Consider the following 16,018-nt stretch of genomic DNA (forward strand, 5'->3'; position numbering starts at 1 on the left):
AGGTGTTGGCAGGATGGGCCACTCTGAATTACGGACGCGGTGGAGCTATCACCTACCATACTTGCACGTTACAAAGGACAAAGGCTGTGACTGATCACACTCACCAAGATTTGTCACTGGTCATTTGTGTCCCTAGACAGGATGGGGAGAGGGCAAGGAGGAAGGGGATGCATGACACCTAACATGGTTGGAAACATCAAGAACCCTCTCCTACTTTAAAGTGGGCTTAAGGTATAAATAATGGACTCGCCGACCCCACTCTTCAGTACACAACTGGACCTGGGGAAGACTAGGAAGAAGAATTGCTGTGCTGCTTTGCTGCAAGAAGGATTGCCTCTCTGCTGCCTTGCTTTGCTACACTGCTGCCTTCTGCCTGATTGAGAAGGACTGGACTTGCAAATTGAACCCAGGACCAACAGAGTGACTCCAAGGGCTACTTTGTTGGCATTCTGATCAGAAGCTTCAGGTTTGGAACAGTTTTCCTCCATCTTCAACTCTGCACCTGGACTCTGCTATCTGTGAGCCTTGCCCTCCCAAGTGGTGCCACATCAGTCCTGGACCGGTGGAAGCGGGCCTGAAGGTGCTCTGCCAGCCCAACTGTTGTACCACCAGAACGGACACTTTGGAGCTGCTGCAGGACACATCGCCTCTCCAAACTTTTAATTGTGGTTGCTGCATGATGCGTCCATGGTGTTGTACTTTGCATTTCTTCCCGGAGCCCTTCGTGAATTGCCACAGTGCAACACGTCTTTGACACAGGCCTTCTCATCGCAAGCCCTTCATCAATGTCATCCTCGATGACAGAGCAAACACAAGGAGATGATGGATGGAACACTGAAACTTTTCAGACACTCACCCCCAGTCAGAGATGACAAAGCAGGACTCCACATTTCACATCACAAGCCCTCATTGATGGCATCCTTCACCTCGCATTGCAGCTCCTAGGAATCGCCCTCTATTGGACTCATCCTTGACACAAGACTCAACAACGCTCCACAACCAGGATTTGAAGAACTTTTCTGCAGTGGGTTATTGCTCGGATATGAATTTCCAGAGAAAATGTGAAGAAAGGATGCGTTTGGCAAAACAGGAAGAAGTTGGTTTAATTAAACACAGCAGCTGGGAGAGCACCAACAGAGTCCTGTTTGAAGACTGTCTCGGTGTAAAGAGGTTTTGTCCAGAAATAATATTTACACTTCTTGAAGTGCAATAAACCAATTACACATTCTTGTAGAGCACGTCAGTCCAGGCAAATTCGTGAAACATAAATTCAATCATCTGTTAAGGGGGCACAGGTGGCTCTTGAATTTGTGGAGACCCAATGTGGGTCAGTGTGCATGTGCCCAGATGTTCGTCCTGGAGACGTTGTGATCACTGCTTGTAGAGTGCTTGCTGTGTTTTGATTGGCTGAGTGTTTCTAAGTACTTGTGGCATCTGATATTGTGGTATTTTGGAAAGTGCGCCCCTTTGGCCAAATGAGCTTTATTGGGGCCCAACTCCTCGGACCTTTTGTGGTATAGCTGCCTATCTATGGGATTGACCTTGGTTTGCCCTGTTTTTGCATTTGTCTTGGGGCCAGGTGTAACCCCAAGTGTGACCTATCAATCGGTAGGCTTGGGTTTGGGGCACAGGGCCGGTCTGACCACGTTTCTCTGACTCAGGGTTGATAGGGATGTCATCTCGGGTGGATTTGACAGCAATGATATCAGTTTGTTATTATATGTAAATATAACATGGCAGTCATGGATATCACATTTACTGACATTCTCATTATTATGCCTACATTTGTCCTGGCATACATTGACATTGTATTTACTGGTATTGACATTGTTACTTCTACATATATTATGGCATACATTGACAGCCCAGTTAACAGGGGCTAACTGGGCGCCTCTAGCCAGCCCATGCTTCCTTGCAGACGGCATGAACTTGTGACTTTGTATCGGTCTGGAGCGACTAGATATCCACAGTTGCTGCTTTGTGCTTTTAGGCACTATTTTTACTTAAATCTTTAAAATTGCATAACTCCGGATCTATTGACTGGATTTTTGCTATTTTGGTCTTAGATTATTTATTCAATTTTGCACATTTGTTTCTCAATTGGTGTGGGAGTTTTCTGCTGTTCTGTTTCACTTTATTACTGTTTGAAGTGCAGCATAAATACTACACATTGCATCAATGTTAAGCACAGGTTAATTTGGCGCTGCCTTCCCCTAGCAAGAATTGTGGATGCTGCTTGAGTATGGCTCCATCCCTCTCAGCAAGTAACACAATTTCTCACAACTTCTAATAAGTCTTGCCTAATATTTTTTTTTCTTTCTGGTCGGAATATTTTATTGAAATTCATATAATGCAGTAAACTTACAAAAAATAGTACCAAATATACTAAATAATGGAAGAAATGATATAGGTGTGAAAATATAACAGTGTTACAGACCCATAAATAGTAATGGAAAACTAAAGACAGTAAGCTGCTATCCAAATAGAACAGTATTAATATGTGATTGTGAGAATATTATGACTACATAATGTTAGGAATTGAAAGCAACATAGTGATTTAACGGTGTTCACAACAGTCCCACGCTGCTATCATTTAGAAAACAACAAAAAACTTGGCTCTTCAAACATCAGGCTTCCCACCAGCTCTCAGCTACCCTTCCAGTACATAGCGCCGAGACACCTACAGGTGTTTGTGCACTTTATAAGTTGTTCAAATAAATAAATAAATAAATTGATAATGCACATATACGAAACGTTAAAGACAATCATCTTGTCTTGTGAATATATTTCATGCCCACCATGTGTGTACTTATAAATATTTAGCATCTTGCCAACAGGAGGTAATATATTTTATTGCCAAAGAGATTAAGAAATTAAAAAGGGTTTACTTAACTATAGATTGGTCAGAAGGTAAGGCAAATAATTTCCATATAAAAAAGAGAAAGAAATGTTATCAGAAATAATCCAAAATAAAAAGATAATGGGCCATTCATATAGCAAATGTTTAAAAGAACCATCAACAGCATGGCAATGCCAACATGCTGGGGTATCAATTAGATGTGCTTAAAACAATTTATTAGGATTCCATAGACACATATAAAATCAACAAATGTAATTGTATGAGGAGACAGGTAACCAACCGGATATACTACATAAAAGTGTGTTTTGCCAATTTTTGTATGAATAAATAGCAGACTTCAGTATCCCAAAAATGTTCAAATAATATCTAAATTAAATATTTGTTAGATAATCATTTCTTTTAAACTTTGAATGTAACATGGCCATTATAATGAAAAATATTTAAGAATAATTCTATATCAGGGATCTTGCATAAGATGTCAGGATTCCACCTCCGGTTGCGCACTGACTGCTACAGTGCGAGCGCTCGGAAGAGCGATCCCAGTGAAAGACTGCAACTCCCGGAGAGCAACGTGCGTAACGCTGGAAATCGAGTATAGGGCAGAATTCTAAAGCCAAAAACCGGGACATTTGTCAAAAATAGAAGAAGGACTAAAATTTTACTTCAAGTGATGAGAGCGCTCCTCAGCATAGAATTACAGAACAGGCAGTAAGAACATACATAAAATGCAATTTTTAAGCCCAGTAGCTTGCGTGGTAAATAAATTGCTTTCTTGAAACTACTGCTAACTATCCCTGCTTTGTAAAACAGAAAAAACACTTCCCACTGTTTTCAGTCGACCCTCTCTAAAAACGGGGACATGAGCTAAATTTCTTGAAATTTGCTGGGACAGCAGGTTAAAAACAGGGACCTTCCTGGCAAAAAGGGGACGCCGGGTCACCCTAAGCTCTGACTGTGAAGACGCTGCCGAATATTACGGTAATTACCCGCAGAGTCACTCAAAACTAACTTTTGGATCTACGTGGCGGTAAGAGTGTGTTCCGCACTGTTTTCAGGACCGTCTGTTTCTGGACCCGTTTTGGAAGGCTGGGGGTGGTCATTTCCTCGCCACCCAAGCGCTTCTTCGATCTCTCCTCTGTTGGCTAAGTGCCGCCATCGGGTGGTCTATTTGCAGAGGAGAGTATTTACGAGAAACTGGGGCTCTTTTTCTCATTATCTCCCTGTTGGAGAGACCAGCGTTGATACGGTCTCATGTGGGAAGGTGACCAACAAACCGTGAGTAAGATCGGGCCTTCTTGAAGGAAGCGGCTGCTTCTTTTACAGCGAACATGATTCGTGAGCGCCAGCAGTTTGGATATAATTGAAAACATAAATATATGTTCCAGAGAGAAACCATTTTGCTAAAGTACTTTGTCTTGGTTCCCAAGTGAGACATTATTATTACTTTGTTATGGACCGGCTGAGCCATCACAAAAGTTTATATGGAATAACCAGAGAAACATTTCACACAGGAGTGTTAAGGAATATACAAGACTGTATTGTATTGAAACCCTATCATCATTTTTTGTTAAGATTGGTTGTTATTTATCCCCACATTTATTTTGTGTAGGAGAGGGGGACCTGAGAGGGTGTACAAGGTGTTACTGCCTTGCATATACAGCAGCGCTACACAAGACTTTGGGTATGTGATACAGGGGGAATCTCTCTCTTTTTCGTTTATAGTGAGACATCAGGTGTAGTGAACTACAGCAGCATTGTCCAATGTATTTTCTTTTTTCCTTCTAGTTCATGTTGGGTCCTTGCAACCACCCTCTCCGGGCTATTGATCACACACCTTCTTACTTTTTCAGGTAGTACGTTCTCGGCTTTAGGGGCAAGCCAAATCTTAAGCATTACATGCAGTTGTTCCACAGAATTCCTGAATTAGTATTTATCCAGTGTTGTTTTGTCATCCTCAGATCTCCCTCCAAGCTGTTCCTACCCTTTCCTTCCCTCGCTTGACTATCCCACTAGTCTGTGTGTATTTATATTACGGACTTGGGGTCGTCGAGAGGTGGACCCCTTGAGCATCAGCACAATTCTGAGGATTCCAAAGGGCGGAACTTGACATAAGATTTCATATTTGATTAAATCAGTGGGGGGCAACACAAATTTTCATTGTAATTCAGCAAAAACTATACAGGTATTATCTGGGGTTATGTTCAATAGGTACCAGCATCTGTCAATTTCTGTTCATATTTTATATTAAGAGGTAATATAACTTTAGATTTGAACCATAAAGGGGTTTGTTTAGGAGTTTGAATGGTGTGAAGCAATGAATTATATGACAGAAGTGCCCGTGTAGTCACTCTCATAACAGAAGAGTTCTTGTGAAAAACTTATGTGTTACCATGGATAATTGTGGGGTCTTTGTTTTGTTTAGCAACAACTACAATTAAGGTGTCAAATAAAGACACACCAACAAACGATTGTTTGAAAAATCTGGAAATGTACAACATAGGGTGCTAATTGCACCTAAAATGCTTTATAAAATTCAGCAGGAATACCATCAGGGCCAAGGGAGGGTTCCAGAATTAAGGGGTCTATTATAATGGCGGGCGGATCACCACCACCCGTTTGGAAGTGGCAATCCGCCTGCCATTATTCACTGCCCTCCTCCCATTTCCCCCTGCCATATTAGGATGGCCAGGAGGACCCCGGCGGACGGAAAGACCTGAGATTTTTTAAATTACGAATTTGTTCGTGCTCAGCCTCCATTTTGAGATCGCCGCCATTTTATGTTGCCCTCACTCAGGCAGCTCGGCAAACGCGATGTTTTTTTTTTTTCTGCTTTGCGTGCCAGGTGGCTTCCTCGCCTATGTTTACTAACGAGTGTCAGGGTCTGGCCGAGTACACTAATTCCTGTCTGAGCTGATTAATCCCCGTCCGGACTACATGTCATTTCACACCATTGTTTCCTTTAAGTTATCTTATCTGCTGTCCTTCGCTACACATCTCATGCATTCTCCTGTTTCTCGACTGTCCTTCTACGACACACAGCTGTGTTTTTCTTTGCTAGTAAACCGAACTGTGTGGATTTACTTGTGATTTGCTTAAAGGGTCGAGTGACAAACATACTCGGTAACTTGAGTTGTTTTGGACTTAAAGTATTATCTATAAGGTTTGCCTATAGCTCATGCTCGTGTGTGATTAAATTTTTGCATTGTGTTGTATGATATATAAACCTGTGCGCCACTGAGTTAAGTGGCAGTCTCTTTTGAACCTCGTTGAATTGACGACTTATAAGACCACTGACTAGCTGCAGCTAATAAATACCATCTTCTACGTCAGACGAAGAGTCGTGTCTCTGTTTTGACAAGGCAGGTGAATCCCGGGGATTTAGGCGTACCCTGCGCCACCGGGCCTTAAGGCTGCGGTTCTCCAGACCGTCCACCGGATTTCTCCCGGTCAAACAGGAGACCGGTGCGGAAAAGGCGCTTAATATGGTGGCAGTGTCTTGCAGACACAGCCACCATATCAAGCCCCATATCCATATTTAGATGCAGGCGGTGATGTGCCTTTCCATGGCAGTGTTTCCGCCATGGAAAAGCATTTGGAGTCTGCATGTGGGGGCCCGTTGTGGGCCGCCAGGGTGTTGGGGGAGTGGGGGGTGCACATGGGGGGGTCCCTATGGTACTCCTCAGCATTTGCATGCACAACGTGGCTGGCACCGCACGGTACATGCCATGTTGTGCATGCAAATGCACAACATGCCTTTTTGCATTACAGCGGGTTCTGCTGAAAGCACCGACCCCGCAATGTAAAAAATGTGGGATGCACCCGCCAGTGTGGCGGGTGCATCCTAATCTTCCCCACAGGACCACCACACATATGGCGGGTGGTCCCTTTAGCTGCAACGGTGGTGGGCAGACTTTGTCCACCCGCCATCGTAATAGTCCCCCAAGTGTTGCAATAGCAGATTGTATTTCAGAGAAAGAAATTGGAGTACCTAGAACATCTTTTTTATCTGGACTAAGGGTAGGGTATGTATAAAAAAAGTCTTCAATCATTTTAGAATCCATTACCTCAGGTTTATAACATAATTTGGAATAGTACTTTTGAAATTCATTTAATTCATCTCAGGTTTATAACATAATTTGGAATAATACTTTTGAAATTCATTTAATTCATCCTTGGAGAATTCTAAGAGTTGTCCTGTATTTGAATGGATAGCATGTGTCGACAATTCATCCTTTTTGATACGTAAGTAAGTAGTAGGTACTTCATTAGATCTATTGAGATGAAAGAAGAGGAATAGAGATGTGTCTACCTGCACGTTTACTTAGTATAGAATTATATAGATATCTCAATTTTTGGTAGCTGTTTCTTACAGTCTAAATTATTGGAAGAATTGTACAACCATTTATATTTAGAAATATCTTTCTCCAGGTCAGTGAGTTTGCAATAAAACTATTTGTTCTCATATGTATAGTAAAAGTAGCAATACCTCTGACATAAATATTTAACACATCCCATTTAGTGATGCTACAAATATCATTGTCTATGTTAAGGGCAAAAAATGTGTAATACAATTAAGCAAGTGTCTCCATTTTAAGAGAAATTAAATCACACCATGGTAAAAAATGTCAATGGTATGTATCTGGGAAAAGGCAATGAATTGACGTAAATATCTCGTGGGCAGTAGATAATTAATTCTGCAGTGTGATAAATGAGGGTTCTTAAAAAAAAAGGTTCCTTACAAATCGGAAAATGAAGGCTCCAAATATGCAGTAGTTTGGCAGTTTTTATAAATGATTTGAAATTGTGAAACATTTGAGGGGGTTTAATCTTGTATGTAGAATATGTTTCTAGTAAAGAATCTCCTTCAACAATTAAAGGAAGATTTCCTAATTTAAGCGAGCCATTTACAGTTAGCCATAACTATTAACTAAATGCAATATAACTTTCTTAATTTGTAATTTAGAAAGTCAAAATCTACCATACCACAAAACCCCAATGTGGCTAGACCATAGGTCCAATCCATGCAACTAAAAAACATTTTTAATGGGACAAATAGAGCTCATCAATAGAGTCATATTGTCATGTTCTTAATTACTGCTGAATTTGTCATTTCCATATTCCCACCTCATACTAACAGGTCCCAGACCTTAAGTAGGTAAAGTGAGTATTCACCAAATAGTGACTGGGACAAGGAAGGTAATTTCTCGAATTATTGAAGATTACCAGTTAGTAATCCGGATTATTAACCTTCATTCTGCTGGAAAACCTCCTATGATGTCCTTTCATACTACCTAACTATTTACCATGCATTTATCTCAAAGATCCCAGTACTCTGCAGATAGAAATGCTTGCAATTGTCTGGGAGCTATTGTAAATGGATTGAAGAAAGTTAAGCTTGGTACTCTTTGTGTTGCTCCCTGCTAAATGACTTTGGAAGCAAGCCTCCACACAGGAGTGCAACGTGGGCCACACAGCGCATGCTGAGCAGTGTGTGCCCCTGCCCTTCAAGGGGCCCCCATTCAGCTCAGGACCAATGAATATCTGTGAGAGACCCATGCCCCTTATAACATTCTGCAGGGGAGAGAAGACATTATTTTGGATTACACAATTGACTCCAAGCTCTGAAAACTGCCTTCTTTTTTCATTGGAAATGGGGTAGATGGAGGAAGGATCCCCTTAATTGGATGACAACATTCTATTCACAGGTAACGTGCTAAGAGAGAGAGTCCAAGTACTCTGAATCCAACTCAAAAGTTATTGTGTTTAAGGCAATGTTTGGATTTCATAAGTTTGACTTGAGAGTAATGTCTACTGTGTCTAAAGTAAACCATGTACCACTAAGTTGATCACTGACTTAATTTGAATTTTGAATCTAGAAGTGAAAACTGTATTTCCCACCTTCTTAGGAAGCTACTTCCTAGGAAACCCTGTTGTGTCTGCCAGGTTGCTTCTGTCAACCTTGTGTGATAAGTCAGGTTTGTACATTTGGGCCAGAATTCAGTTTTTCTAAATTGGCTCAAGATACTCATTGGTGGAGCAAGTTACTACTTGTCTGATGTGTAAAAAGAATTCAAAGGGGGCAGGGTTTTAGACACAAACTGAAAGGGTCTAGAATTTGAGTTAACATAGCTATCTCCTATGATGCTCTGTTGCAGGCCGCTGAAATTCATGTAGAATTGTGTATGAGCACGATTAAGGTATTTAACTCATTTTTAGGGTCTTCTTTGTAGGTGTATTTTTTATTTAATTCCTTTTTATGTATTTTGCTATAAAGAGAAAAACCAGGTAAAGAATGCCTTGGCTGGATATTTTGCAATGCTAATTTCTGTATCATATTATTTTACTTTCAGAATCAGAGATGCCTTTATGTACTTAGACTTGGAAAGTCTGAAACAATTATGACAATGGATAACACCAGCAGCATCCAACCCTTTGTCTTCATCCTGTTGGGTATTCCTGGGCTGGAAGATCATTACTCTTGGATTGCTCTTCCCTTCTGCCTCATGTACATCATTGCTCTGCTGGGCAATTGCATGCTTCTTTTTTTCATCACAGTTGAACCTATCCTCCACCAACCCATGTATTATTTCCTCAGTATGTTATGCATTATCGACCTGACGTTATCCTCAACCACCACTCCAAAAACACTGCTGATACTTTGGTTTAACGCTGCAGAAATTTATTTTGAGGCCTGCATTACCCAGATGTTCTTCATTCACACGTTCGCTGCCTTGGAATCAACAATCCTGTTGGCCATGGCCTTGGACCGTTATGTTGCCATCTGCAATCCCTTGAGATACACAGCTATACTCACTCCTCCTGTTATCATTAAAATAGGATGTGCAGCTTTCTTTAGATGTGTGATTTCAACAAGCCCATTGACATATCTTCTTAAAAGGCTGCCATTTTGCAAATCCAATGTCATTTATCACTCTTTCTGTGAACATATGGCTATAGCAAAGCTGGCTTGTGCTGATATAACCCTGAACAGCCTCTATGGCATGATTGTGGCATTGTCCGTTGTTCTGGTTCATGTGGTATTAATTTTGGTGTCGTACCTTCTAATACTCCGAGCTGTTTTCTACCTGCCATCAAGGGATGCACGCTTAAAGGCAATTGGCACATGTGGCTCCCATATATGTGCCATCCTAGTGTTTTTTGTCCCTGTGATCATCTCTACAATATTATATAGGTTTGGCAAGAATGTTCCTCTTCACATTCACATTTTATTAGTGAACTGCTACATGATGGCACCTCCTATGGTAAATCCCATTGTTTACGGTGTCAAAACCAGACAGATTCGTGAGAGAGTGATAAAACAGTTTCACAGACATCCATAGGACACAAATTAAATGTAGCTTACCATCAACAACCGTGATTATTGTACTACAGAGAGTGAGAGGAATTTACAAAGGGCCATGGTCCACAATACATCATCCCCATGAGTACTAAAGATATGGCGAACCTGAGTTATAAAAATGGATTTTGGAAAGTCTGCAAGTCCACTAAGAAGCAGTTGCTTTAGGATGTGGAACCCTCACACACCAATACTGGCATGTTTCATCATTAGATTTCCTACACATTCAGAACAGGCATTATGGTTGTATGAATGGGCTGCTGCTAGTCAAAGCTCTTGTGGAGATTTTTGTAGAAAGTGTTTGTATTACCTAAAATTATCTGTAGGTCAACCAATCAGATATTTATTAAAGTAGACTTTGGTATGGTTAAAAAGAGAGAGTTGAATGTGTACGAATACATCAATTCCAAAATCCTTTGGTCAGCATGTTTCAGTTATACTCTGAAATGTACTCAGGTACATATGTATTTAACTCTTTTTTCTCTGTTGTGCCCTCTGTTTTGCCTCCATTTTCTCTTTTTGTGTCTTTTGTCTCTGACCTTCTTTCTCTTTGTGCCCTTTACTATTTGCTCTTTGAAGACCTCACCAATTCCAACTCTGGTGCCCTTCTCGAAAGCCTTGGAAACCTTGGACTTACCAAACACATATCCAACCCCTCCCACGGTGCCGGACACATTCTGACCCAGTTTTTACTTATTTCAATGACATCACGACCAATAATCCAACACCCATCACTTGGACCGACCCCCCCCAGCATCAAGATCAACATACCACACCACAGAAGACCAATTACTACTGCTGCTTTAAAGATGTACCAGAGAAAGATTGGGACTCCACCCTCTCCTTGAACCACACCAAGCATTCAGGGAGCCTACCACTAGTAAGTTTATGACTGGATCATCGCCTGCACCAACACCCTGTCTCCTGTCAAGTAACACCAAACAAGAAGAACACAGAGCAGCTGGTTCTCGGAGGAATTCAGGATGGCCATACAGTACTGCAAGCAACTGAAAAGCAGATGGAGTCTGAGCGAAGATTCTAAGGGCAGAGACATCTTCAAATCTGCCCAATACGCTAAGCCCAGAAAATCTGGGACACCAAGACGAAGGCCCTGAGACCGCATCAACATCAGTACCAGCAGCAGCAAAGACATCTTCTCTATCATCTAGGACTTCACCACACCCACAACCACCATCAGCAACATCACTCCATCTCAAGAACTGTACAACGCCATCTCAGACTATTTTTAGCAACAAAAGCACAGTTATATATGAAAAAATTGACCTTCACCCTGACCCCAGCTACCTTGCAACCAGTCTGCCACTCTAATATGAGAAACTCCATCAGCAAAGCCCTTGCCTGGATCCTCAACACCTCCATCAAGACAGACATATTCCTAGAAGCCCAGAAGAACACAGCTGTTAGCACCCTACTGACGAAGCCTATAGCAGACTCGGCCAAACCAAAACGCAGAGATAGCTGTGTTTACAGCAACAGAAGACATCCAAATGATCCTAGACAAAAAAGTAACTGCGGCTCACATCCTACTGGATCTCTCAGGTATTTGACACTGTCTTCCCCCCCATCCTGATCAGACGACTGCACATGCAGGCCTTTAGTGACATGCCCTCCAATGCAACTACACATTCCTAACCAGAAGAACTCAAACAGGCGATCTGCTGCCTTACTCCTCTGAAGCCAGAGAACTCATCTGCGGAGCACCTCAAAGCTCCTCACTCAGCCAAGCCCTCTTCAACAGCTACATAAAATAACTTCACTCACCAATGTCATCTGCGCCCACAACATCAACATCCTCTCCTACTCCAATGACACACAACTTATACTGATTATCATTAAGAAATCTCCCACCTCAAGGAACAATTGCGGTGCATGCATGGCCGCTGCGGCCTCCTGGATGAAGTCTAACTGTCTGAAGCTGAACCTATAGAAGACAGAAGTGGTCATTTTCTGAAAGCGTACCTCACTGTGGGACTCCAACTGGTGGCCTACTGACCTCAGACCCACACCCACCCCACAAGAAAGAAACCTCAGGACGATGATTGATAACAAGCTGTACATACCTGCAGAGGTCTGCAACACCATCACCACATTTGCATCTAGACTCTGAGGCTTATAAGGAACATCTATGAATAGTAACCAAAAAACACTAGGAAGACCTTCACCCAGGCCCTAATCACCACCAGGCTGGGTTATTGGAACTTGCTATGCAGGGAACATGGACAGACTGCACACCATCTAAAACACAGCAGCTGGACTCGTCTTCAACCTCCCATGTCGATCTCACATCACACCGCACCAGAGGGAGCTCCACTGACTCCCGATATCTCAAGCAGGCACAATTCAAACTCCTCACCCACACATATAAAGCACTACACAAAATAGGCTCAGTCTACCTGAACAACCACATTCCATCAACCTTCCAGGCACCTCGGCTCAGTCAGACACTTTATAGCAATCGTCCCACGTATACACAAAAAGCAAAGCAGCAGGTCTATCCTTCTCTTATATGACTCCTAAAACATGGAACAGCCAACTACATATTGGAACTGTCTCATCTTGAATTCCATAAAAAGTTGAAGACCTTGCACTTCTATGAATTCCTCCCCCACTCTCTGAACTAGTCTATGACACCAACAGAATGCTATGCATATACACATAAAATAACATAACAGGTGTGTCATTTATTTAGTTTTCTGTAGTGTGAAGGCTCACCAACAGATCTAAGCTTACCTTTGATACTGCTGCTTTTCTCAAGGATCTTGCCACTTACCTGAACTGTTCAATGGCCACATATCACATACATCACCTTAAAGTCAGAGTCTTTGGATACTACTAGAGTTACAGTGTATTTCATATTAAGGATTTAATGTGCCCTTTTGCCCCAAACATAGTAGAGGTGTTTTTTTAAGGGGGTGTGATTTTAGTTGGTTTTTGCAAGGGCTAGCAATAGCTCAATTTTGCTGCTATTTATGCCCATGAAATTAATAGCTATCTAGGTTTTGATGCTGAGAAGAAAGGCGTAAACGCACAAGAACATCGATATAGCCATTGTAAACAAAATATCGCTCCCGAGCAGAAAGCAAATTAACATTCAAAGTTGAACCATATTAAATCATCAGTCCAATAAGATTGTCCAGATTCAGAATGTTCTCAATTAATTTTCTTCTCTTTATTTTCTTACTTTCCGTTGTCCTTATCATAAACGTAGATCTATAATACATAAATTCATAGTGGATAAGTTGATGTAGATGACATCACCAAATGTAGCCAATAGCCGACACGTGTTTTGTCTCGGGGAGAATCACCCGACGACTTCCTCAGGGCAAGCGCAAATCTCTGTAGATAAATTCACCACATTACAGGTAGAACCTGAGTATGGACCCATATAATATGTGTCTAATAAGAATATGGACAGTACATATCCTTCAGTAATCTGACGAGTTTTGTCAAATAGATATCTTGATCGGACATAAAATCTGGTCTGGATTCATATGTGTAGGATAAATTCATATGGAGGAGAGTACTCACACATCAATTGAGTATGGACCCATATTATATGGGTCCTTACTCAGGTTCTACCTGTAATATGTTGAACTTATCTACAGGGATTTGGGCTTGCCCTGAGAAAGTCATCAGGTTATTCTCCCGGACTCTACTGGACCCTATGCACTGTGTTATTCTGTGTAAAATTCCTTCTGTTCAAAATAATCCTGCTAAAAGTATTTTCTGGAAAATGCTTAGTTGCTCCTTCGGACATACTTCCGTTCAGTCACAAATGCCTTGCTCCCACTGCCTTTCATGCAAAAAGGAATGCTGTCCATTGTTAGTCCTGATATCAGTAGACCCCTACATGTGTCCTCCTCAAGGGAGTAGACTCATTCAGACAAAACATTTATTTATTACTGACTCCTAAAGAAGCTCATTGCTGATCAAAGAAGGTAACTCACTTACAACCTAGGTCAACTATTACATGTATGAGTCTATAAAGAGAATGAAGCAAGAAGCTCCAAGAGAAAGTGGCACATCACAAGGTATTCAATGATTATCCGTCAAGCTTCTAGTCATGAACTAGCAATCATTACAGAGGCTATGTGCGTCACTCTAGACAAAGACTGTCAAAATCATTGACGATCTCTGATCTATGCAGACCATGATGTGGTAGATCAGTTTCCACCACTTCATCATTGTGGAAATTGAATCATATAGATTAAAGGGTTATCAAGGTATACCTGAGGACTTGGCATGTTCACTCTTGCCTATTTAATATCGATGTGCAAGTTGCGCAGGGCCATCTAAATTTGGTTGATTTTAAGTATAATAAATCTAGAAACTCTTCCCTAAAAACATCATGAAAATAAATACCATTTGATTAAAATATCATATAGTATTCATTAAATATAACACTCATAAACATGGCTTGATTCATAGAGAAACAACACTCTTTCACAAGCATGAGGCTCAAAATGAACATGCAGATATTTCCATCAACGTACCGTAAAATGTAGAGGATGTGGCCTAACGGCTAGGGCGGTCAACCTCAAATCTGGGGTACTGGTTTCGAGTCTCGGCAACGACGCTCAACATCCTGTGATTCTGAGCAAATCACTTAGGGCTTATTTACAAGCCCCGTGCGCCGCTGGTGCGGCACTTTTAAAATGGGAAAAAGTGACACACCGGCAGAGCAAGGGGCTTGCAAATAACAAAAATGAATGTTTCCTGTATAACACAAATGGTTCTTGTGTAAAGGGCTCTGATATCTGATACCTTCAGGTCAAGTTCACGCTATACAAAACTCAAAAAATTAAATAAATAAAATAATATCAGATATATTTTCCCAATGACAATGGATTCCCTATCAACCACTGATACCCTAATGTTTTGGCTCATGGATATAAAGCATAAAATGTACATCATCCCCTTTCTCTGCAACCAAGCTCACCAAATAAAAGTAATTGTACAGTGCAGCCTTGGATTGTATTTCATTCTCTACACTGTAACCATCACCATGAGCCCTTGCTCTCTATCATGTAGACTTGTAAGATTTGCTGCTGCAAATTTAGTTATTTGAAAAATGCTTTTTTAAAATATATAATGTGCATTTAGAAATGAAGTTTGAAAATGTGAAATGTTTTTGTTGTAGGCAACCATACTTAAAACTATAGGCCTGTAACATAGAAATGAAGCATGGTTTCTTAACTTAACAGGGAGATATATTAATGCTGAAAAGACTTGCTTATCATATTAAACAACCGTTATGCATGATGTTTTTCTTCTCTTTGCTGCAAATATTGCAGTTTTGGAAGATACTGTTTAGTAGCCAGTGAATAGACTCTTGTTTGTATTAGATGACTGAGATTGAGGTTGTCAACACAAAAGATGCAGACGACAAGCCGGGGGATTCATGAGAAGATGTTTTTGGAAAATGAGAACGGATGTGCTGCTATATTTTAAAACACATGGTTAAAAGACAATTGTACATTGATGTGAAGATGAGGATTAATCCTGTTTCCAGGAACGTGCTGAAATCTTATTGGTCAACAAGAGGAAGAAAGAATATTCATTTTGCAACATAGAAAACATGGGCCCGATTCACAGAATGAACTTAAGACTCAATCCTAAACTTACTACTATTTTGGTATTCACAGAATGCACTTGACCTGATGTGAATAAAACGCAAACTTTCAGGTAACTGAGCAAGATAGTCAAATAACAATGGATACTCAATATCAGAGAAGCGCTGAGGTCGTGGCATGCCCCAGACATTTTCAGGCGTCCAAACA

The 16,018-nt window shown here is 41.1% G+C and overlaps 1 protein-coding gene across 1 annotated transcript; it reads left to right on the forward strand.

Annotated features, from left to right (window-relative positions):
* The first annotated feature begins 9,258 nt into the window (after positions 1-9,258).
* Positions 9,259-15,562, forward strand: LOC147693500 (olfactory receptor 52K1-like). Its single transcript, XM_086936026.1, has 2 exons — positions 9,259-10,192; positions 15,441-15,562. The coding sequence occupies exons 1-2, from the start codon at positions 9,259-9,261 to the stop codon at positions 15,560-15,562; spliced, it is 1,056 nt and encodes a 351-aa protein (XP_086792152.1).
* The last annotated feature ends 456 nt before the right edge of the window (positions 15,563-16,018 follow it).

Source organism: Lissotriton vulgaris, chromosome 8, assembly GCF_964263255.1.
Source record: "Lissotriton vulgaris chromosome 8, aLisVul1.2, whole genome shotgun sequence".
NCBI classification, from domain to species: Eukaryota; Metazoa; Chordata; class Amphibia; order Caudata; family Salamandridae; genus Lissotriton; species Lissotriton vulgaris.

Coding starts and splice junctions, on each gene's coding strand:
- LOC147693500 (XM_086936026.1), top strand. CDS start 9,259: ATGACAATGGATAACACCAGCAGCATCCAACCCTTTGTCTTCATCCTG. Junction 10,193..15,440: donor GATAAAACAGTTTCACAGAC/ATCCATAGGACA, acceptor TCTTAACTTAAC/AGGGAGATATATTAATGCTG.